The following is a 26,103-nucleotide window of genomic DNA, read 5'->3' as shown; positions in this document are numbered from 1 at the left end:
AATATCGCCATTTTGATAATGTTAGTTCTGCCTATCCATGAACAGGGTATATTTTTACATCTTCTAAGATCTTCTTCTACTTCTCTCTTTAGGGTTCTGTAGTTTTCATTGTATAAATCTTTCACCTCTTTTGTTAGGTTGATTCCCAAGTATTTTATTTTTTTTGAGGATATTGGGAATGGAGTGTTTTTCCTCATTTCCGTTTCAGAAGTTTTGTCGCTGATATACAGAAATGCCTTTGATTTATGCGTGTTGATTTTATATCCTGCCACTTTGCTGAATTCATTTATTAGTTCTAGTAGTTTCTTTGTAGACCCTTTTGGGTCTTCTAGGTATAGAATCATGTCATCTGCAAATAGTGATAATTTAAGTTCTTCTTTTCAAATTTTTATGCCTTTAATTTCTTTCGTCTGTCTAATTGCTCTGGCCAGTGTTTCGAGAACTATATTGAATAGAAGTGGTGATAGAGGGCATTCCTGTCTTGTTCTGGATTTTAGAGGGAATGCCTTTAACTTCTGTCCATTCAGAATGATGCTAGCCTGAGGCTTAGCATAGATAGCTTTTACAATGTCAAGGTAAGTTCCTGTTATCCCTAGTTTTTCTAATGTTTTGAACATAAAGGGATGCTGTACTTTGTCGAATGCTTTCTCTGCATCTATCGAGATGATCATATGGTTCTTATCTTTAAGTCTATTGATGTGGTGAATAACATTTATTGATTTCCGTATATTGAACCATCCTTGCATCCCAGGGATGAATCCTACTTGATCATGGTGCACAATTTTTTTGATGTGTTTTTGTATTCGATTCGCCAGAATTTTATTGAGGATTTTTGCATCTAGGTTCATTAGAGATATTGGTCTGTAGTTTTCTTTCTTTGAGGTGTCTTTGTCTGATTTCGGAATCAGGGTATGTTGGCCTCATAGAATGAATTTGGAAGAGCTCCCTCTTTTTCTATTTCCTGAAATAACTTGAAAAGTATTGGTATTAATTCTTCTTTAAAGGTTTTGTAAAACTCCGCTGTATACCCATCCGGTCCTGGGCTTTTCTTGGTTGGTAGTCTTTTGATTGCTTCTTCAATTTCATCCATTGATATTGGTCTGTTCAAATTGTGTATATCCTCCTGACTCAGTCTGGGCAAATCATATGACTTAAGAAATTTATCGGTGTCTTCACTATCTTCTATTTTATTGGAGTATAGGTTTTCAAAATAATTTCTAATTGTCTTCTGTATTTCTGTAGCATCTGTTGTGATATTGCCTTTTTCATCCCGTATGTTAGTAATTTGAGTTCTCTCTCTTCTTCTCTTCGTTAGCATGGCTAAAGTTCTGTCGATCTTATTTATTTTTTCGAAGAACCAACTTTTAGTTTTGTTAATTTTTTCAATAGTTTCTTTTGTTTCAATTTCATTGATTTCCGCTCTGATTTTAATTATTTCTTGCCTTCTGCTACATTTGCTGTTGTTTTGCTCTTCCTTTTCTAGGGCTTTGAGATGAAGTGTGAGCTCATTTATTTGTTGGTTTTCTCTTTTTTTGAGGAATGACCACCAGGCGATGAATTTTCCTCTTAAAACTGCTTTCATTGTGTCCCATAGATTCCGATATGTTGTGTCTGTATTTTCATTTATCTCTAAGAATTTTTTGATTTCCTCCTTTATGTCTTCTGTAACCCATTGATCATTCAGTAACATATTGTTCATTTTCCATGTGATGTAGGATTTTTCCTTCCTTCTTTTATCATTGATTTCCAGTTTCATTCCATTATGATCAGATAAAATGCATGGTATTATCTCCACCCCTTTATATTTACTGAGGGTTGCCCTATGGCATAATATATGGTCTATTTTTGAGAAGGATCCATGTGCTGCTGAGAAAAAAGTATATCCATTTGATGATGGTTGGTATATTCTATATATGTCAGTTAAGTCTAGGTTATTGATTGTGATTGCCGCAGTCTTGGCTGGGCACAGAATCACGAGCCACCACACAGCTTTGTAGATTCAAACAGCAATTCTTTATTCCCGAACTCACACCGGCCTCCACACACGTTCTGGGGCAATCCCCGTGCTGCTGCCACCAAATTCACCTACTACACGAGGCTTTTTTCCCAAAATGCTCTCTGAATCTCACGAGAGCTCAATGGGAGCTCAGGTAGCAGGAACGCCCTATTTCCAGCAGCAATAATCCTCAACATCGAACTTCCCTAAAACCCAAGGTCTTAAACTGGGAACGCCCTAAACCCAAGGACCGGGATACTATACTTCCTCAAACTGCAGGATATACCCTAATCCTGGATCCACCCTCGTCCTTGAGTAGGGTCATCTTTCTCAAACACACATGCAAGGTCACAGCAAATTTAACATGGGGTACGCTGGCAAGGAAATCGATGCGTCATTCCTACTTGGTAATGGCCCTCAGCATGTGATATTGAGTTATATAGTTTTTTTATTGAACTTTTGTTTGGAGGATCTGTCCAATGGTGAGAGAGGTGTGTTGAAATCACCCATAATTATTGTGTTGTGGTCTATTTGATTCTTGAACTTGAGGAGAATTTGTTTTATGAATGTCGCAGCACCATTATTTGGTGCATAAATATTGATAATTGTTATGTCTTGTTGGTGAATGGTTCCTTTTAACAGTATATAATGACCTTCTTTATCCCTTTTGATTAACTTAGTCTTGAAGTCGATTTTATTCGATATGAGGATGGCCACCCCTGCTTGCTTACGAGGACCGTGTGCGTGGTATATTTTTTCCCATCCTTTCACCTTCAGCCTGTGTATGTCTTTTCAAATCAGATGTGTCTCCTGGAGGCAGCATATTGTTGGATTTGTTTTTTTAATCCATGATACCAGCCTATGTCGCTTTATTGGAGAGTTTAAGCCATTAACATTCAGAGTTACTATTCATATATGGTTTGTACTTCCAGCCATGTTTGATTATTTATCCTTTTTTTAAAATTTAGTTTGTTTCTCCATTATTATCTTTCCCCCCGCCCTCTGTCTTTACCGAGGCACTTCCTACTGATGGTTTTGGTTATTGTTTTTCATTTCTTCGTTGTGTAGTGTTTTGCTCAAAATGCTTTGCAATGCTGGTTTTCTGGCTGCAAATTCTTTTAACTTTTGTTTATCATGAAAGATTTTTATTTCGTTGTCCTACCTGAAGCTTATTTTGGTGGATACAGAATTCTTGGTTGGCATCCATTGTCTTTCAGTCTTTGAAATACATTGTTCCATGACCTTCTTGCTTTCAGTGTCTGTGATGAAAAATCTGTTGTTAACCTTATTGGTTTACCCCTGAATGTAATCTGTCTCCTTTCTCTTGTAGCTTTTAATATTTTCTCTTTGTTCTATATATTGGATATCTTCATAACAATGTGTCTTGGCGTTGGTCAACTGTGATTTTGTGTGCTCGGTGTCCTGTATGCATCTTCAACTTGTATATCTGTTTCCTTTTTTATTTCTGGAAAGTTTTCTGTAATTATTTCATTCAGCAGGTTACTCATTCCCTTGGTTTGAATCTCTGTACCTTCTTCTACCCCGATGACTCGTAAGTTTGGTTTTCTTATGTTATCCCATAACTCTTGGATGTTTTTCACATGATTTTTTACCAGCCTTTCTGAGTTGGCTAGACTCTTTTCAAGATGATATATTTTGTCTTCATTATCTGACGTTCTGGCTTCTACTTGCTCCACTCTGTTAGTGATACTCTCAATTGAGTTTTTAATTTGGTTTATCATTTCCTTCATTTCTAGAATTATTGTTTGATTATTTTTTATAATCTCTATCTCCTGATAAAGATGCTTAACTTCTTCTTTTATCTGTTTATGTAATTCATTCTCAATGTGTTCTTTCGCTGCTTGAATTTGCTGTCTTGTATCCTCTTTAAGGTTCCATTCCATCTGTCTAAGGTGTTCCTTGAGTTCTTTATATGACCATTTTTCTGATGACTCTTGGTCCTCCTGAATATTTAGGCTGTCCTGCATTGTTTGTACTCCTTTTCTTCCTTGCTTTTTGAAGCTGCTCATGTTACTTCTTGTTCTGTTTGACTGCTGAGTTACTGTTTACTCTTATAAATTTATTTGATGCTTGGGAGGAAAGGTATTAGAAAGGAAGGGAAGAAGTCTCTAAAGAGAATGAGAGTAAGCAGGTAGAATTCAAGGAAGGGAGGATAAGAGAAATGAAAAGACAAAAGAAGAAAAAAAATAGGAAATAAAAAAGAAAAAAAAATAAAAAATAAAATAAAATAAATAAAATTAAAATTAGAAGAAAAAAAAATTTAAAAAATTGTAAAAAAAATTTAAAAAAACAACAAGAAAGAAAAATGAAAATGAAAGAAACCCAAATCAAAAAAAAAAAAAAAAAAAAGAGAAAAGAAAAAAAGAAAAAAAAAACTAATAAATGCAGTCTTAGAGTTTGATTAACTTCTCTTCCAGTAGGTGGCCCTATGCCCACCAGTCCAAGTTTCTCCTGTCAATACGCGGGAACCAATCACTGTGCAGCAGCTCCTCCCAGACTGGGCGAGTCTCCAATCCTGAGTGCCTAGGGCCTCCTCTTGTGTCTAGTCACTTCCCACTTTTCCTCTAGCCAGGCCCCTCTCACGGGTGCCGCTCACCACAATACTGGCTACACGCCAGGTCTGCTGCTCCCGGGAGCCCTGTTTTCATGAACGACTGGGCACACTCTTCCAGTTTGCCATTCCCTCAGACCCTAAGTTTGTAGAGCGTGGGGCTGAGAATCCTCAGCAAATTTTACTTGCCCTCCGGTAGCCACGCCCCCGGTAGCTGGTGCAAGAGACCTCAGCTCTCAGCCCTGGTGGGAGCGGTAGTTCCGCGCCGCAGGTCCCGCCCCACCTCTGATTCCCTTGTGCTGGCTATAGCGCTCACGGGAGAGCTGGGAGGGGCCCTTAAGGTTTCCCCGATGTGTGGAGAGGGAAGGCTAGGGAATTACACACCCGTACCCGCAGGTTTCAATGACATTATCTCCTCCGCCGCCGTCTGATGATGTCAGTTCTCTGCCATGGTGGTGTCTCTTGCAAATGGCGACAGTTCGTTTCCTTTTGCTGGGCAACCAATGCAATGGGTGGGTCCTTACTGTCTCTCCCAAGCCCCGTTTCAAACCTGTGGCCACTACCTATGAAGGCTCGGTAGGCATTTACCTCCGCAGGATGAGAAGGGCTGACCAGTTGTTTCAGCCGGATGGATTAGTGCTGAGTCACAGCTGTTTGTCTGAGGGAAGCAGGTGAACGGGAGCTTGAATTCAGCCGATCCGGGCTCAGTGTGTGTTCTGAGAGGCCCAGACTGTTCACCCCAGATCCATGTCAGCTCAGCATTGCCTAGTGATCCTGAGCAAACAGATTTAGGTTTTTTACGACTCCGTATGCCTGCACAGCTGAAGAGGTCAGGGACTTGATCTCTCTGCGCCCGCCGCCATGTTGGAATCGCCTCAAAAATTTTTGATACCTGTTCTCTAAGAGTCATCTTAGAGTCATCTCTACTTTGTCTTCCATGACATTGACTTTTTGCAGACAACATACCAGTTCTCTTGAAGAATTTTCTGGATTTCTATTTTATTCTCATAGTAATATTTGTTTCTCTATTTATATGTTTGCTGGATATGGGTTTGTTAGGTTGAAGGACTTGATTAAATTCAGGTACACATTTTAGATAAGACTCGAGAGGCATATGATGTCAGATTGCTCCATTGTTAGTAATATTAAGCTAAATATTCTGCGCTAAGTGATTGCCACTTTCTAAATTAACTGTAAAGGTACATCTTTCTCTTTGCAGTGATCAAGGGATGAAATTTGAGTACCTCCAAATAACCTTTCACCTAATAGTTTCAGCAGCATCCATTAATGATTTTATGGATTTTTTGGCATTGAGAAATGATGGATTTCTAATTTTATCATCATTTCTGTCATTCCTCTACAAAGAACTTTCCCTCATCCAATAGGTGTGAGGTGCTTTTCCTTCTGAAAAAGCAACATGCTTCTGATCCTTTGATGACCACTTTTCAGAAAAATTAACTTTAGTTGCCTCTGATGGTGATAATGGAAATCAGTTGTCTTTTCAGTTTTTAAGGATTACTATGGACTCACTGAATGTTTTTACACCTTTGTTATTAAAAAAAAATTAAAGCAATTTACACCGACAAAGTATAATTTTTTAAAATTCATATTTTAAATTATTATTATCATTATTATTTAATTCAGTGAGATTAAATGTGAAGTCCATATAGAATATAGATCAAATGGAGAAGGATAGGGTTAATCAGAATAATTTTTAAAAAACTATATATTATTAAAATTCCTTAATCATTTTTTTTAATATATGAGATGCTCTTTTCTGAAAGTCTCAGAGTACCTTACCCAGAGTATAACTGAAAACAAGAATGTCAAAAAGGCACATTTAAATTGTTCTCAAAATCAATCAAAAATAATGAGGTGCTGGGAAAAAGTTGTATCCTTGATAATTACATCTATCAGTATCAGAAAACAAAAGAGAACAATCAGGAAATGACAATCCCACTCCCAAGTAGCACATTTAAAAAGGCTAATGAAAAAAAGTCTCTTTTAAAAATTGTACTAAATTAGCATTTCAAGTAAATTGACAACCTAAGCTTTGAGGAAGGCCAATCTGGGGCCCAAACAATGGAAGTTCTGTTTCTACTTTTATCTGCTTTTAAAAGAAATGATCTCACTTGACTTTTTTTGTTGTTGTCTTTTATATAAATGGGAGTAATTGTCCTAAGGGAGTCCTCAGTCCTCTTGTACTCTGCAGAGGTCAGGTCACACCTAGATTTGGGGCTGCATTTGTGGTTCTATTTATTAAAACATGGACCTGGAGGAAGGTAGACAGGATGGAAGGTTGTTCCAAGCATCGCATGCACGGTGCCCCTATTTTCAGCCTGAAAATGGGTTAATGTCATGGTCCTATTAGACAAGGGATTCAACAGCTCTTTATAGCCACAGCCCCATGTTAAGACCAATGGTTGAATGTAGTGGAAAAGCAGATTTGGGCCTAGAATTAGAGTGAATCCCCTCATAATCTCAGCTCTACAGAGCTGAGGTGGATTTACTTCTAAGTGAGCTCTCCACAGCTGACACTGTCCAGAGGTTACAGTCCCTTTACTTAGAAGGCAGTATACAGGTGTGCAGGGGTCTCTCAAATATTTTGCTAAGAATCTATAATTATATTGAGGGATGTTTTAAAGGTCATTTAGAATTATCTTTTTTTTTTTTTTAAATTGAAGGTGAAAATGAATTTTACATCATGGCTTTAAAAAGAAACTCCTTAACACATCCCAATTGGCATGTCATTGCTTTGTTTTTTGGAAATATGAGAGGCCTGGTGAGGTAGAGTTCAAGCTGCAGTGCTTTAAAATCCTGGTACATTGCTTTTGATCACATTAAATTCTTATCAAGCTGAAAATTTAGGAGCTCATAGATAAGAATATGACCTTGTTAGTAGAAAAAAATATATATAACATTTTAGATATCATTTTTAAGGGTAAAGAGAATGAGAATTTGAATTATCAGTAGTGACAAGAACGTTTTCTTCTGATAATAAAAGAAAACTTACATACATAGATCTTTAAATGTGTCATTTCAGTGTGAAGTAGTAGTAAGTGCTGGTATTTTATTATTTTGGCTTTTCAAGTGATTTTATTCTTTATTATTAGGCCAGGAGAGAAAAAAAAAAGGTCCTAGTATATTCTGCCAACATATTCATCAGTCATCATTTTTGGAGACAGTTTTCGACATATTGTATGTTTTACTGTGCTAACAAGAGAAAAGACTAGCCATTAAGTTTATGTTTCTTTGTTTTTCAGCAAGGTCACATATCAGGAATAATGCTGGAAGTATGCTAATAAACAATATATAACGTAGGTCATCAGGGAGTAAGAAATATTTTCTAACTAGTTCTAAAGGGAAATATTGTTAAAAAAGGGATAGATGTTATTTACACAACACATGTTGCTCTATATGTCACCATCAAAAGCATCTTATAAACAGCTCAGTGTAGTAAATCTTCTTTGGTGATTGTCAGGGTGTTTGAAGTCTGTGTTAGATTTAGATTCAGCACAGTCAATTCACGATATGCCTAATGTACAAAGACCATTAGATTATTTAGACAGCTTCCATTGGAAATATACCTGTACTTTTATGGTTTGCATGGAATATTGTCTGTGGTTGTGGAAAAAGATGCCATGTGAAATTACAATAACTAGGAAAAATTTATATTAATGGCATTGATAATTTTTTATCTCAAATTAAAGGATCCTAATTTGGGGGCTTAACTTTGAGGTTTTTATATCCTAAAGAATTTGAGTGCTTTAAATTAATTATAATTTAGAAGACCAGTATTTACTATTAATATTATTAGTAAAATAGTTTTAGATGATTGTAGGTGAAATGATAATTTGGTAAGAATAGTTATAACCAAATGTCATTTATGTGATTTTACAAATGTAATTTTCTCACATTTGGGAGATTATCAAAATGGATTATTTCATAATGGTTTATTTTGCTTTTTGAGATGGTTTTTAATTGTAAATATTGAGTTTCATCACAAAGGAATTTCTGTAACTGTGTGTTCTGGAAAGCATAACCAATACTTTATTATTGAGTTCATCTAATATGAACTGGGACTCAGTAATAAAGATATGAAATCATAAGGGCTGCTTTTATCAGGGAACCTAGCATTTAGAATTAAGAGAGCTTATTTGTCTTTCCAGCTGTGTGACACTGTGTCATCAGGCACATTTTCATACTTCTCTGGGCCTTAGTGTCATCATTTACACTCTTAGAACTATAGTAAAAAATTCTAATCCAACTACTTTAAAGGACTGTTGTATAGAGTAATAAAATAGTGTTAAATGTTCACTATGATGTGATTTGTTTATAGAAGAAAATATATATTTAAATGCTTGTCCTTTGCAACTTCTAAAATGTCATCTAAATTTCAGACATTGGCTAAAATATCATCATCTCCAAATGTCTTAGTCACATTCCATAAATCTTAACTTATTAGCCATTGTACTTCTAGCTCTCTAGAAATAGCAACACCCATTATTTTTGTCAGAATGAAATTGTGCCTAATCTTCAAAGATATTGATTTGTTCATTCACATGTTACAGATTCTTTTAGTGCTAATTTCTGTTCTTTAAGAATCTTTAAAAATATATATTATTTTGTAATGATGTGTTTCTGTTTCTTCTAAATGTTTGCAACAGAAAATATGGTGTTGAGATCAAGTGACAAAGTCTTAGAAACTCATTGAACTTTGTCCAATCACCCAGCCTCTGTTGTAAGTTAGTTTGCAAAATATGTGGAATCAGCATCTCAGAAAAAATGCTCTGAGTATGATTTTTCTTTTATAAACAAGCAAAAAATAAGATGTGCATGTGTCTAAGTAATTCTGTTTATACTTGTTTTCTCAGAAGAAGACCTATCAGTGCATCAAGTGTCAGATGGTTTTCTACAATGAATGGGACATACAGGTTCATGTTGCAAATCACATGATTGGTGAGTGACACTCTACACCTTATTACAGATAGATTTTTCTCTGACTTGTGTATATCAGTGCCTATATAATTAAACAGCATTAGAGATGAATTAATTGTTCAGACATCAATGGATTACCTAGGCATGATTGATTTTTTTTATTCCTATTATTAGATCTGATAAGGCATTAGCACGTTTTATTTTCTGCAAGGGCTAGTTTAGACTTCTGCAGAGGATTATATATCTACTGCCAGTCAAAACACAGGTGATTAACAAATTAAACTTCTAATCATTTTTACATTATTGAAAACTAACAGGAATGGTTAATGAACTGGATGTTAGCTTTCCATAGAGTTTTAGACAGGTTTTAATTTCAGAAGTTATTATGGTAATGGCACTGCTGTGTGTTGCTTAAGCATCTTTGTATCAAAATCTAAAGTGGGGAGTTTTTGTGATAGGGAAACATAAATAATTTAAATTGCCATAAAATAGTTCTTTATGTATGGTTTCAACAGCCTGGAAATAATCATAATCATAAAGATCATGTAAAGAATACAGTAATCATTTTTTATTCCCTACCAAATTTTCCATAGATCTTCATAAAAGTGGTTTGGGGAGAGAGCTCTGAAGTCATTCCAGGCCAATGGTTTTAGGATTTTGCATTTATTACATGGGCTTGAAATAAAAGTATAATTTTGTCACTTATTCATATTGTCCCATTATCCCTGAATTCCTTAGGGGTTACTGCCTATGTTTTTTAATTTGATAAGCACTTAGTAATAACACTAAGAGTTTTACCAGCCAATTAAACTTTATCAAGCAGATCTTTTTCTACCAGTAAAATAACAATTGCTATTACTTTGCACTATATTTGTTACTCATTTGTGTTTTTATACTATGAGAGTTTTTAATTTCATACTCACTTCATGGTATTTTATAATTCCATAAATAGTTATAATGTAATATTTAATAGGTTCAGTTAGCCCTGTGCTGTCCTATTGTGAAACTTTGTATGACAAGGAATTCAACATTTTTGACTCCAAATTTGTTTCCAGGGGGAAACAAGTTTGATTATACAACAATCAAAAGTATTATAAGAATTTTTAGAAGGATTGCTACAACTGTCATTACTAATCATTAAAAACAACTATAACAAAACTTCTGATGTTTGTGTAAATTAATGAAGATAAATTTAAAAGCATGATGGAAAATTGATTAATAGTTTTTCAATGGGATTTCCCTTTACAGTTTTCAAATGATGGGTCTTTAGTAGGATTATTGCTTATACAAGAATCAAGTGGGTTATGAACTCCCAAACTGTGAAATATGATATATTAAGAACTATGTAATGTTTTGAACGACCAACAATAAAAAAAAAGAAAAAATAAATAAATAAATAAATAAATACATTTTTAAAAAAAGAATCACTTAATTGTGTGAAAATTAACATATACATAAGAGCTAAAGTATTGATGACTTTATATTTTCCAGATTTAAGCACTAATATCATTAGTGATTTTCTGATGCACTAAATAGTGTGTTCTTCAATGTAGCAGAATGACATTGATAGCTTTTCTAAATTTCAGAAGATAATGGCAACATGTAAGAGGGGTTCAAACTTTGTGTTTTTCAACAGATTGCCTTTGGTTTTGGATTTTGAAACACGCTCTATGTAAACTTTTAAAACTGCCTCTTTGAGGAGTAAGGGATAGGGAAAAAATGAATTTGTTTTGCTAAATGATGACTATCAATGTTTCCCATCTCTTATTTTCTTGAGTATTGTTTGTTGGTTGGTTGCATTCATTCATTATTCTATCTGGTACAAAAGATTTAGATGGCCATGAGTGAGAGTTTACGGCTTTTGGAAAATTTAATAAAATTATGTTTGTCTTGCTTCTGATTAGCTCTTTTCAATGTAAGCTTATTTTTGTTTCTGTATTTATTACAATCCTAATATGTAGATGAACAACTTGAATGTATTTTCACCATAGTGTTAATGTTCTTTTGCACAGGTAGAATCTGAATTAAATGTTGAGCATAAACCTTTTTTTTTTTCCAGTTTTAAAATCAGTTTGCACATACTATGACATTAATTGGTTTGCTCTGGCCCTTTATTGTAAATTGCTTTATACCTTTCTTTTTGTATTTATCTTACATTCCTTGAGTCCTTAGTGCTTCCACAAAGCTTCTTTCCCCTCTATGTTATAATAGATTAATATGACATTCACCTTCCTTTGGGATCTGATCATTTAACAATTCGCCTTCTATCAGAGAAGCAAATTCCATTCCTTTTTCACCGAGGGTCTGTTATTTAATATTCATGCTATTTTTAATAATAAAATATGTGATTCTCTTGCACTTGAGGCCTAAACAAATGAATACCATCCATTTAATTGTTCTATCTGTTGACTGTGCATCCAGATTTTACACTCAATTCTCTCTGTTAGTGACTACAGAGAGAGAGAGAAAGAATGTGAAACAGGAGGGTGTCACAAAGGCTAAGATATCCTTTTTTAAAATCCCAGTGTGATACTTAGTCTTTCAAATGAGGCAGTCCACATTATTTTATTGGTTAAAATACTTCCATGGAGGGTAGGTATTTTTAGGTTTGTGTGTCTGTGTGTATTTTTTGTCTAATCAAAAACATAATCTCAACTAGACATTTAGCAGGGGAAGAGGGATTAGGGACTGTCTGAAAAGCCTCTTACCCTTTTTGTTAAGAGGGTACATAGTGTTTTTGCAGATTTTGTTTTACATTTCAATCAGTCTAGAGGAAGGATTATGTCACCTGATGGAAAACAAGATCTGCAGATGACCCAATGAGGTGTAACTTTGAATTCCTTCTTTAAGCAAGTCATTTGCATTTGTTTCTATGTAGCATATGTGTTTTAATGCAATTTCCAGCAACCTCCATACTCTTTCTGGATGTGTTGGTTTCAGGCTATTGACCTGGGATATTTGTGAACTGAAAATCATCCATGTTTCTACCAGGTACAAATGGAGGTGCTCTTCTTAAGAGCAGCTTTGCAGCTAGGTGTGGACATGTGGTCTGAGTTGCAGGAATAATTACTCAATAAAAATGCACCAGGGATTTGATTTATGTTTATTAAGGAAAAATAGAAAACTTTATTCTCTACCACATTCTGACATGGTTTCAGTAAGAAATCAGACTAGTGACTATTTAGGGGTTTCCTTTCTTCACACACACACACACACACAAACACACACACACACAGCTACAAAACATTTTAACAGCTTTTCAGGGGAAAAGATTTTCCTCTTTCAACCTCTGTGCAGATGAGGAAATCTTTATTGTCTTCCTTTGTGCAATTTCATGTAGTTTACAGTAGTTTTTGACCTGAGAATACAAAACCATTGTATATTATGTACTTGAATTTATATCCCACCCTTCTTTTAGTATCAGAATAGTAAATATTTATGATTTTCTTCTTTGAGATTTCTGAGATTACTATTATTGGTATGAATTAGCAACAAATAGTGATGAAACCAGAGAACCTAAATGTATTTAATCCAGCAAAGGGATTGCCTCATATAAACTTATGAGGCTCAACAGCAGTGGAGTGAATTTGTAAGTGCTCTGAACACAGGGCTGTTAGGCATGAGATAATATAAAGAGATGACATTGCCAAGAACTATTTATGAGAAGCTTAATTTTTTCACTCTGATAATTCTTGACCAATAATTACCAGCCTCTAATTATCTATTTTAGTTAGAAAGAAATTTTGTTCACTATGGAGGTTGGCATTGCAACTAGCGCATAAATCCCCAAAGAGACAAATGTGTTCCAAACAGCCACAAACAACTGTCTCATGAAACATAGTGAGCAAATTGCGAGCGGCTGGTGATAGACAACCAGCAGCCCACTCACCATGGAAGGCCAGTCAGCCTGACAAAGAAATGATCAAAGGGGAGAAAGGCCATTATCCTTGGAATTGATTACTGTAGTCATGGACTTTGGAAGACAAGTGGTCAGGATAAAGCCATGGCTGTTTCCAGCCCTTCCTGTTAAGGTTCATGGATGAAGAATATGAAGGGAACGGGTAGAAAACATTTACCTAAGAATTACTTTGAAAAATCTACTTAGAAGTGGATTTTCCACTTAATCATTTTTTTCATGTTTTTGAATGATTTGAAATGCTAATGTCGTAATGGCACTGTTGTATATAAGGTGTCAGAATACCCTATCTCTTCAATAGATAAAAGAAATCCATAAATACTCACTAATGAACATATTTGGGACAGGTGAAGCATGACCCTAAAGCATTTTGAGGAAGCAAATATATTTTATCTTAGAATGGCAAAATCAGAATTTGAAACTGGAATTGGTAGCTAGTATGAAAACACCAGTGCAAAGATCTTGACTATTTTTATTCAGATCTTTAATACTCAGTGTTTTATAGGTAATTATACTTTTTTTTTTAAAGATTGCAAAAATACTCAACACCTCTCCAGCACAGGCAGGAAGATATGAACACCATATGTCACGTATGTTATATATCACTGATGTCAAGACAAAAAGAATGCATAAATCAGTTTAGAACAGGGGAGTGGAATTTGAGTCTGTTCTTGTGGCAAGTGACATTCATATATTCTGCAATTTGTTTGATGCCCAAGGTCACAAATGGCATTCTTTTTCTTTCATTTCTTTAGTCAATGGTCTGCTCTGTGACTAATCTTCATTATAGTTTTGTGACATCCCAGTATCACCTCTGAAGCATTTCAGCTTGAGTGCTCTTGCTTTTGAATAGACAAAAACCAATATTTTGAGATCTAGAGTGGTTTTGGATTTTATATGTCTTAAGGGGAAATAGTCAAAGATCTGGATCTCCCTGCATAGGAAGATAAAGGGCCATGTTGCCCTTTACACTCTGTGTTCTCATTGGATGTTTGTAAAAGAATGAATAAAAATGAATTTACAATAATGTCTGTATGCATGTGCATAATGTGTGTGTGTGTGTGCGCGCGCACACGCACGTGCACATGCATCACCATATTATTCTAAGAAGCCCCAAATCACTGAGATTCTTTGATTTATATTCATTCTAAATGAGAAGACTATTGGATTTTTTTAAAAGCATCTTTGTTTGATTGCTTACAAAATTCAGGGAATTAAGAAACAAGTATTTGCTGTTAAATGTGATGAAATACTGGCTTATTTTATCAAGAGCTGGATTTAAAAAGATGAAATCTGGGCAGTTTAATGGTAACAGAAAGCTACCCTCATGTGGGCAATGCTAGCTTATTTGAAAAGCCCATAAAGGGTTTCTACATGGACCATACAAAAGGGATACTTTCTCTTTAATAGCCATCTGTACAGGAGAGATGAGAAGTGGGCCAGGTCATCTCTCCTCAGCTGTCATGATATTAACGTAGGTAATGGAGCAAGCTCTGCGTTCTGCTGGGTGTTGTTTTTCATAGATGTTCATCGATTTACACAGATAATTCTATTTATTTCTTAGAGTTGGTCCAAGTGAACCAGGCAGAATAACAAACACCAAAGCATTTCAAATGACTTTATCTTTGTTTGTAACGTAACTTTTGTCTAAAAAACGGTGTCACACCTACTGTGCAGATGGCTGCATGATTTGTAAACCAGCCAAAACATTTAAACAAATGTGTGATCCGGGGATAGATTAAATAAAGGATAAAATGGAGTGTGGGCCACAAATTCTAATAATCAGATGATTTTAAGTTGTGTGCAGTGTATAGCGATGGTCACAGTGATAGCAGGGAAAGCTTGCCAATGACAGCAAGGTGCCTTATAGATCTCAGGATGGAGCCTGTGGCCTGGTAGGCCTCAGTTTGAGAACCGCACATTTGCTGTACAGCTGGCAGCTCTGTATGGGGACATCAGATAAAACTTATGTAAAATGAAGTGTTATTGCTTAGTATGAAATTGTTCAGAGAGGGAATTTGCAGACAGTAACTGAAAACAGAATTCATGGTACCAATGAAGCAGACTGTAAATATGAAGAGGGTTTAATTATCTGCGCAATTTAACAAAAATTCAAGATGTATTCAGAAAGGACATCCGCAGGCATAAATATAACATAGCTACAGTGTTTACTGAGTGCAGAGAGGGCCACAGGAACTTACCAAGCCTCATCTGTGATCAGTCTTCCTCAACACAAAGACAGATTTTAAAAGTAAAGAGAGCAAAAAGAATTTTTGGAAGAATGCAGAGTTTTCAAGAGCTCCTCTTGGTTGTCTGGATCCTTATTTCTTAAGCCATTTGTGATGAAAATCTTCGGGTCTGTCTCCTAATTTCGGTTGTTAAGCTATTAAAAGACAAATCAGGATGTTTATCCTTGTTGTATGTTTTAGCTTGTGTCTAGCAGCTTTGATTTAAAAGAGTAAAAAAAAAAAAAATGCTGGCAGTTAGTGTAGTTTCTAATTTACAAGCCCCAAAGAAAGCCTCTCAGGCATTTCTTGTGATGTTAATTTTCCAGGAGGCTGAGGATTTTGGCTGGGCCCATAGACAGATCCAAGATTCAATTTCTTGTTACTTTTTAGAACATGCTACCCTTAAAGAGGCCTCAAGAAGGTTGCTCTCAAGCAGAATTACTGGATGCCAGGCTGCCCTCCTAGGCTCTGTACGGTGATGCTAGCAGTGTAGCTGTGCCAGATGGACAGTGCCACGTGACTGGCTGCCACGCAGTGGTAGGGTGTCTGGCTCTCATTTCATCCTCGCCTTTGACTGCCGATAGGACACCCACATGTGCATTCGTTTTTGCTCACTGTTTGATATGTGTATTATCAGATGTGGGTATCTGCTTCTGAATGAAGTTTACAGCATGCTTCTGAATGGAGGGCACTGAAAGTCACTCTTTTTCAAATAAAGAGCCCCCTCCCCGACCACACACACACACACACACACACACACACACACACACACAGCATGCCCATATACACATATGGATCGTGACCTATTTTCACAGGATCAGTTCATACACATCCAAAGCAAAGGTCTCTCATGACCTATTTCCATAGGTTATTTCCTAGTTTCAGGGCCATTAATAGCAGTAAACACAGGAGAGGGAGTCAATCTGGAGAGTGGGTGTTGAACTTCAGCTGCTCATATTGTTGCATTTGGTGAGCTGACGGGGTTTCGTAGGTCACCTTTAGAATTATGCCTATGACAGCAGTAGCTACCTGCCAAGATTGCAAGGTATCTCACAGCTCTCAGGATGGCGCCTGTGGCCCGGTAGGCCTCAGTTGGAGGGGTACACATTTGCTGTACAGCTGGCAGCTCTGTATGGGGCAGCCGTGTGGGCTGTTAGGGAGCTGGAAAGGAGACAAGCATGAAATTTCTTCTAACCCCAACTCTGTTTTTCTGTACTGTTGGCTGCTTCTCAGTTCCTTGACAAAAAAACCAATCAGGCACCCTTTAATCCGCCTGTGATTACCACTGGTATAAAAAGAGAAGCATAATGAGGAAAAATGCCTCGTTTTGTTGCCTTCAAAAGCCAACAAATTGGAGTTAACTTGACAGGAAGTGGCTTAATAATTAGATTATTTATTTATTCCTGACACATATCCCCCTGTTACTAGTCTCAGGAGACCCTGTAGATGGTACGATTTTCAAGCTGCCATTACTTCGCTGTCTTCTGCGAACAAAGAAGCTACTGTCTATCAGTCAATTAAATGCACTCTTTAAGCAGAGGCTGCGAAGTCCTCAATGGAGAGAGCCCTGGGACATTGTGGCTGATGATTCCTTTCTCTGTACTGTACATCACACTCTCAACTACAGTCCCCACAGAGATGGAATAAAGTCATGCATTAAAATATCACTTGTTGATTTGTTTGCTAATGAAGAGCCATTGAAATGTTTGTGTATTTCTATGGCAAAATTGTTGATAAAAGGGCCTACTTGCCAGTATATCTTAGTTCATCTGCCGCAAGTGCTTATTTAAGAGTTATTAAAATTAAAGTCAACAAACAACAGAATTTTTTTAAAAAAACCTGCAATAGTAAGAGGGTTTTTTTTTTGTTACTATTTTTATCCAATTCAGCGCATAAAGGTAGGAATCGTAGGCAAATGGGGTCATCTAAGTTCCTTACTTACATGGTGTTGAGGCAAACACCTTGTTTTCTGCCACACACAAATGTCTTCTTACGAATGTTTGAGAGCTCTACCTTTTAATCTGAAAAGATATTGGAATCCCTTTATAAGAATAATTTACTTAGGATTTTTTTCTTCATGTTACAAGGCATTCTTGTAGTAATTCTCTAACTTGAATGTTTATAGAAATTTTTTTTGGGGGGGGAGCATAGTGGGACTTTTAAATGCAACCTAATAAAACATCCTTGAGTCCTATCAGATCCAATCTCAGCCTCCCAGAACAGTCGGAAGTCTGACTTTCCTTCTCTGTTTCTTCCTCTTTATGCTTTCTTGTTTCTTCTTCTTTTCTCTTCAGCATTCTTTTATTTCCATGGAAGTAAGTGGTGGTATGTTTCAATTAGACAGGGCCCTTATCCCTTGGTCTGTCTGTCAACATGTGACTTCTTCATGTTTCCTGTGTATGAGGCATATCTTTGCTGCACTGCTCTGGGCTCCCATTAATTGGCTTATATTTTGAGAGTACAACTGTTGTTAGTTTGGAGGTCTAGAGGGCTATCTGGTCTGGAAGACTTAGATAATATTATGACAGCTCTCTGATGAAACATTTAGCCATGGCTCTCCCATCGAAAGGGATACATTTGGAATTTAAACAGAGGCCACTGAAGTTTGTAAAGTGTCCCCTCTTCTTTCCACTACACTTTATAAGGAGTAATCCAGGCGTTAACTAGACTTCTCATGATTACCTGACAACAGGCTGTACAGATTTAATTCAAGCCCTCATCAGATGACTGTATTTCTTATTTCTACCCTGTTATTCCAAGTCATTTTGTTAGAAAAAGCTTAGATACTCGGAGGTGTTCTATAATAGAAAATGAATTTGAAACCCTTTCATTAATTGGTGATTAATATATTTCAGGATTAGTTTAAGCAGGGCTCTACCTCCTGCCCAGTCAAGTATGTTCTGGTTAATATCCAATTATCTGCACCTTCGTAGTTATTATGTCTTAATATTTCGGATATGATAACCAGAAACTTGAGAGTAATGCTAATGAGGAGCATAGAGCAAGAATTAACCAATGACATACTCAATGATCCTTGGTGAGGAAAAGAATCTCTTTTCCTCGGTTAACACATTGCTTCAGCATCTTATGAGCACTCACTGAAAAGTATGACTTCCAACTACAGCAGGCAAGAAATAGAAAACTGTTCCTTCTTTTAAATAATGTGAACCTTAATTTAGAGTGTGGATGTTCACCTAAAACCATTGCACCAGTTCATTTCATAGAGAATAAAAATAGAAAACAGGGAGCCTGTTTCTATTTTCCAAACAGGAAACATCATATTCTTTATCTTTGCCTTGTAAGAAAGCCACAAGTCATTATACCTCAGAAGGATGTTTTAATTCAGATTAATTCTGAATCCCTTTAATATTTCACTAAGGAAGCACATTTCCCCTGCTACCTTTTATTCTCTTTCCCCAAGATTTACCACCAGGCTGTATGCAGATTTCACCTCTCTTTAATTTTTTTTTCAGGTATATTCACTTTTGAATGATCTGACTTAGCTCCAGAAACTGTGTCTGCTAGGGTGGTCTGTGCTCATCTGGTCGTGAGGCTTCCAGGAGAGCCTTTTGTGTATTGCCCCTTTGTATGCTGTATTGTAATGAAGCAACATCAGTAAATTGCAGTGAAGGGTGATTGTTGCACAGGGATGACTACTACACCTTGGGGTCCATTTGCACCAGATTATTCTTTTTATTGTTATTATTACTTCCCATCTTCTTTACTCCCTTGCTGCTAAACTTGCTGTTGGCCACCGGTACACCGCAGAGGGGATCTTGAAGAACTTTGCAGGCATCAATTTTTTTTTCCCTCTTAGGCACATACCAATCACCATTCAATTCCAAACCCAAATACCTTGGGTGGCCTTGCGGTTCTTTATCGATGCTACTTGACTTTGTTGACTTCATTTATAGTGCTCCTTATCATTATCTTCTTAAAAGGATAAATTTACTGTGAAGAAGTGACACCTTCCCCACACACACACATTTTGGGGGTATTATATAAATCCGGAGCCAAGATGATTGACTCTTACCAATCATGATTTTCCCTCCCCAAAGAGATTTAATAATTTATAAGAGGGGTCTGAATGGGATTACTACTTAAAGACAAGATTTGTATTTTCAATATTTTCTTAGATTTCCTTAAATCATCAATAAAGTCATTATGCATGCTGTGTAATTTAGTAGTTTTTCTCTTTACGAAATAGCCTATTTGCTGAGTCCAACTAGTATTAGTTACTGTTCAGCCCGTAACTAGTAAATGAATGTGGGCTGAAGTCAGAGATCCTGTAATCTTATTGAACAGAACTGTTGGCCAGATTGTAACCTAGGGATAATTAGGTGGGAATTAGGGGTGACTGTTAACCCCTCGATTGTTGTAATGGTAGGACCTGTGTCCATTTATTTTTTCAAATTGTTAGTGTAGCAGTTGTTCTGTTTTTCTCCCTCTAAGACTAGGCTACTGTGCAGCATTCAAACTAAAATCTAGAATTAGAACTGACACACCTTCAATTGAACTATCAAGTCTTTTAAAACTACTTGGCCATGACGCCAGTCCCACGCCATTCAACTGTACACACTTCCGATTGTAGGCCAAAGAGCATTGATTTTTAGCTGTCATTTCTAGTGCATATACGGTAGAATTGAAATTTAAACCTTAATCCACTCAGTAATGCAATTAATTTTTAATGTGCAGTAATACTAATTGAAATAGCCTGAATTTAGTAAGTCACCACAAGACATTTTCAAAAGCAAGAGTCTCCACTGAGAACCAGAAGGACAGATAATCATTGTTACAGTGTTTACTGAATAAATGCTCACTCCACACACCTCAGGCCAAAAGGGAGTCTTCTTTAAATTAGTCTATATTATATCTCCTTGAGAAGAAAAATATCTTTTCAAAGAGAATCCCTGACTTCTACCCACTATAGTGGTAAACATATGATAATTAATTTTTAAAAGGCATAATTTTAGTCAGAAATATCTTAACACAATATATGCAAAAAATAATGTTAACTCATTAAAAATCAATTATAGATAATTCCAAAAGAGGTTACCCACAAACAATGTTATGGTCAAGAGCAGCAGTTTTGATGGATAATCTCATTATATGTATTGAGATATTCTTTCCAGATTTGATGAGTATATATGCTTTATCAGCACTCTGTAAATCTGTTACCTTGTTTTGGTGTATTTATATTTCAGCGAATCAAAAATACATCCTAATTTCTTATACTTCAAAGCTTCAGCTTTTACATATTTCAAAATGACCTTTTAAATGTTTGTGGGAGTTTTTTTTTTTTCCTAGCCATAGTAAAGCAAATTTTGCACAGTAAAACCAAATAGGTTTTCAGTCATTTCTCTACTAAAAAGGTTCTCTAACCACATTTATCTGCTGGTAAATGAGGACTTTTTAAAATGCATCAGTTCTACTGATAAATGGGCTTGCAGAGTGTTCAAAATGAGCATCAGCATTAAGTTATAAAAAATAAAAAAGGCAAGCACTGTATATCATGCTTTCATGGCTCTCACATTATAGTATTTAATAAGACGATAGTGCTGTTAAATATTTAGTAAAGGTTCCTACATAACCCTACCGTCTATTCAAATGGGATTTTAAGACATTTTTGCAGCACATAAGTAAAAATGATGTTAGAGAACTTGAGGCAGTTGTAGCGTGGCATATTTTCTAAATGAAGTGTGGGATAACATGGTAAAAATGAGTTCAGCAGATTCACACCTACAAAATATCTAAACCAATTCACGTTCTTTGGATTAAGAGTTCAAACTAGATTTCATTTTTGGCACAGTTACATCAAAAGTACGGTTGAGATTATTTATAGAGAGTACAAAAATGACATTATAGGATGCTACAGAAAAAAGACCTTTATTATGATGATTTTGAGTTTTCCCAGTGACATCTGAGCTTTATAATAAATACTTTCTCTTTTTCACTTAATAGAGTGAGAGGAAGACAGAGAAATAAGGGGAAAAATCAATTTATAATCCATTTGGTCCATATTATCAAATCAAACTAGGGTACAGTACCTTAAATATTTTCAGCATCTGTTTTGGGTATTCTGTGGCAAATTCTGAATATTAGGTAGATATGTTTTATAACACTGATATGATGCATAATGGATCATCTTTTCCAATTTTTTTCTTACAGCATTTGATCATTATTATCCAAATAATAATAATTGTTCTTTTAATCGGCAGCGAAGACTGGTTTTAGAAGTTTTGTGTGAAAATAATTACCAATAAATATGATGCTGACTTCATTACAGCCGTCAGGCTGGTGGGTTAGAATTCACATTTAAACCTTTCAGTCCTTAATAGCATTATTAGTTTTGAAGGTGTAAAGATAAAGGCTGGTAGTTTGTTCAGATTTATATGTAATGTGTGTTGGGTTCTTCTAGGAGCCTATTTGCTAGACTCTAATTTTCCTCCTGTTTTATATGCAGCCAGTGACCACAGCATTCATTCAAACTGCACAGAGACACATCTCATCTGTAAAATATGGCTTACTGGTCTTATTTGCTATTTGTATTCTCATAAGAAGAAACATAAGATTCATTATGATGGGGTGGAAATACATTTTGTTCTGAGATTATGTATATCACATGTGTTCAAATCAAGAAATTCATAAGAAAGAATAGATAAGGGAGATAGCTCTAGGTATACAAGAAGCAGAAGGGAAGGGCAGTGAAATGGGCTTCATATATAGATATGTTTAATATGCAGTGCTTGATGTATGTTGACCTCAGGTTACGAGAGTAGAAAATCCCATTTTCCAGCTTGTTTCAAATGTAGTAAAAATGCTGCTTCAGTTGCTTTATGCTACTCACATTGGGAAAGGTGCTTATACTGTGATAATTATCATCAAGGAATATTAATGTGTTCAGCATTTGTAACCCAAAAACTCATTATAGCTTAAGCTGTGCATCATCTGTGAAGAGAACTTTGCCAGAATTCGCTCTTCACAGGGGTTGCCTCCTGCTTGCTGTGGAGTGGTCAGAGTACTGCAAGAGGTCACTCAGGCTATTTTTGAAAGCTGAAGTTTTGCAAATTTTGAATCACTACCTTCTGTCTAAAGAGCTTATCATTCTTGCCTCAAAATGTCCTCCTTCTGATTGAATGTAGAGTGCAATAATAATAATATTAAATAAATAAGAGGTAGCCGTAGATCAGGATGTCTAATGCAAGAGGGGTCAGCACTTGTATTCCGTACCAAGATAATTGAAGTATCTGTTTCTCCTCTTCTGTCACTGAGCAAAGGGATTTATTTACACCAGTTTCCTTAATGCAGGTGCCCTTGGGTTTCAGATAGAAATGCCCCCATTGGGGCTCCACTTCACAGTCCTCTGGCTGGAAATTGTGTAAATAAGACTGCAGGGTCAGCCTTCCTTTTTTGGCAGCAGTGTCCTTAATTAGACTGTGACAGTCTTTCACATGAGCCTGAACTGTTCTTGGGATCATTCCTCACATGTTGAAGACATCTATCCAGGGCACAGATAGATATTTTCGTGTGTTTTCTTAAAATCATTCCCTGGGGGGGCTATTGACATAATGGGAATGAGAATATCTGGGTGTGTCAAGAATCCTATAACTTAATCTGATTAAAAGAGCTAGTTAGGCAGCTGCACTATTCATTGTAGGTGGTTAGTTCCATAAGAACATTGTGCCCTCACCTGCAGTGGGCAGCTTGCTGAAAGGGAGCCCTGTGCCTGTGATATTTTTACGTGATTAAATCCCATTATTTTCCCCCCACTGATCCATGGCTTGTCATTTCCCATAAGTAACATTGCTCCATGCTACATGTTATGGTTTGTGTAGGCCAGGCAGAGAGCACTAATACTCAGTTCTATCAGACTGTCTGGAGTTGCAGGATGGCTATGTTTCTGAGGTCAAATTGTGAACCTGGCCTTGCTCCTGGGAGGACTAGAAAAATATGTTTCATAACTTCCCATAGACTTACGCGAAGAGTAAGAAGGAAAAAACATGAAGCCCATAGGCTCAGTTTAGATGAGCTGCGAGGTTGAAATTCATCAAGCAGGAAAGCTGACTGTTGTATAGGAGGTTCCTCACCGTGAGGGGTCACTGCCGTGGGTGCAGAATCTGCCCTAGCTGAGGGCTTTGGGGGATAGGGTAATCATTCAAATAGCCCAGCAGGCACAGACACACAAGATGATAATCTGGAGGAAACTTGCTGAAATAGGAACTTACTTACCTGTTAAAATCACTTAGATGAAGGAATACCGAGAGAATGAATGCCGTGAATTCAGTGCAGATACTTGGGGCTGGTTCCACTGAAGGCAATTTATTTTGCAGTTGTTTTGCTTTGAATGCGACACAACCTTTATTTTATGCAGCAGAGCACTAATGTCACAAAATGGATGAATGTCCTGAACCAGAGACAGGTTCTCAATAGTTTGGGGCTGAGTTGCTGTCAGTACAGTGGAGAGATACAGTGGTGGCAGATCTTCTGTAAGGATATAAACTTAATAATCTTTATGAATTTTGAGTAACTCATAACTCCACTTCCTCACCCAAAGAAGCATTATGAAAAGATTGCTTCTAAATCCTTCAGACATTCTCTGCACTTATGATAGATGCCATCCTCTTTACCTTGAGGCGTTGGAAATGAATGTGGCTTTTTTTTTCTGTAAGAGATAAAAATGTATACTTTAGAAGAAGCAAATTGCATTTTCATGTTTAAGTTCACTATTTGCACTTGATGTGGTGAGATCCAAATGTGAAGAATTGCTTTTGACATGATTTCTGTGTCTCCTATGTCCCAGGCCACTGCATTATTATGCTGAAATGCACCATCTTATGGCATAAATGTGATGTTGAAAACCTGGAAATAGTATGACATTTCATTCTCTGTCCAGGTTATTTGGGATAATCATAACTTACTTTAAGTATAAAACAACTCAGTTTATCTTAGTGGAATAAAATAGCATCTTATAAGAAAAAATTAAAGTTGGGTGCAGTGGTGCATGCCTGTAATCCCAGTGGCTCAGGAGGCTGAGGCAAGAGGATCATAAGTTCAAAACCAGCCTCAGACCTCAGTGAGGCCCTAAGCAACCTAGCGAGACTTTGTCTCCAAATTAAAAAAATAGGAAGAACTTGTGATATTGCTCAGTGGTTAGGTACCCCTGAGTTCAAACCCTGCTACCAAAAAAATAAATAAATAAAAAGGGAAAGAAAACATCATAACCTCCCAAGTGTTATAGGTTTATTTAAAGGCAAAAAAAAAGGACCTTTTATTTTTAAATATAAAGGTAATCTTAACTTTTTTTCTAAAAGTCTGTTTTACATGATCTGTCTTGAACCATCATGTTATACAATAAAATTTACTCTGTACTCCAAAGTCAAATCATATGGTGACTTCTGAATTGTAATTTAACTGATCTCTTAGTAACAATTATTTTTCTATTTTTTTATGTTCTTTCTTTGGTTTTGCCTAGTTTTCTTTGTGTACTGAAGTGTATGGTATGCATGCGTGTGCAGACACACACATCTGTGTGTAGGCAAGTACCGACTGCCAACCTCTTCCACCGTAGCTCACTGCTGCACACTCCCCATCTTGTGTTTAACGTGTTTCCAGCAGCTTAGAGAGCTGGTGCTAAAGTAAAATGAAAACCATGGAGCTTATATTGCAGTGTGATGTTTGAAAGAGAGATATTGGAAAAGGATGTTTTTTGGCTTGGCTCCCTTTTTAGATGTAATTGCTGCTTCATTAGGACTTGGAAGAGTTTCCTGTGGTTAAATTTAATCAAATGGCTCAGAATAACAAACTTATACACTCAAAATTCCAGGACAGTTCTGTATATGAAACATGATTTTGTTAAATTTGACACACACACACACACACACACCACTATCTCTCCCAACACCTCTACCACCTCCACCACCATTGCCACAAGAAGATTTTAAAATGCCATGAGGTTCTATCTCAAGACTAATTCCTACTGTCTTTTGGTAAATGGTCATGTATAAATATATGTGATGAGAAAGACGTTTCAAAAAGTTTGGGGTTTGTTTTTGGTAAGAACCCAAACTTGAGCAAATATCTTTTGAGAGATCTAGATATTAACGCTTGGACAGGTATCAATCATTTGTTCTTCTGGGCCATGAGTGAGGTTGTGGTCATTAGTTTTCTACAGATGGGGAAACTTAGGCTTGAACAGCTGGCCCCAGCAGACAAACACTGGTGTCCTTTGGTGTAAGGGGACATGCTCACACTCTCCCAAGGCTTCCTACATCACTTTCTGCTGGTGTAGTACCCATTTCTTCACATGTGCACAGGTTGCTTGATTCGTGAGCCTGAACTGAGGTGTTCTTACCAGTGGTTTTGCTACCATTGTTGATGCCATTTTCTGGGCAAGAAAACTTAATCTTAGATTTAGATAAGAGTCTGAATTTTCCATTAAAAGCAAAAAGCAGAA

The 26,103-nt window shown here is 36.4% G+C and overlaps 1 protein-coding gene across 7 annotated transcripts in view; it reads left to right on the top strand.

The window, feature by feature from the left end:
- Positions 1 to 26,103, top strand: part of ZNF521 (zinc finger protein 521) — a 298,275-nt gene that overhangs the window by 146,756 nt on the left and 125,416 nt on the right. For 6 of the 7 annotated variants that reach the window (XM_081262582.1, XM_081262583.1, XM_081262581.1 and 3 more), the window contains one exon: positions 9,443 to 9,527. In XM_081262582.1, the coding sequence (XP_081118708.1) occupies positions 9,443 to 9,527 (85 nt within the window). The remainder of the gene's footprint in view (positions 1 to 9,442; positions 9,528 to 26,103) is intronic. The other variant, XM_081262580.1, reaches the window with a different exon arrangement.

Source organism: Spermophilus citellus (assembly GCF_964194105.1).
Source record: "Spermophilus citellus genome assembly, chromosome: 12".
NCBI lineage: Eukaryota > Metazoa > Chordata > Mammalia > Rodentia > Sciuridae > Spermophilus > Spermophilus citellus.
Note: the sequence above shows the minus strand (reverse complement) of the source record. Positions and strands in the feature narration are given on the sequence as shown.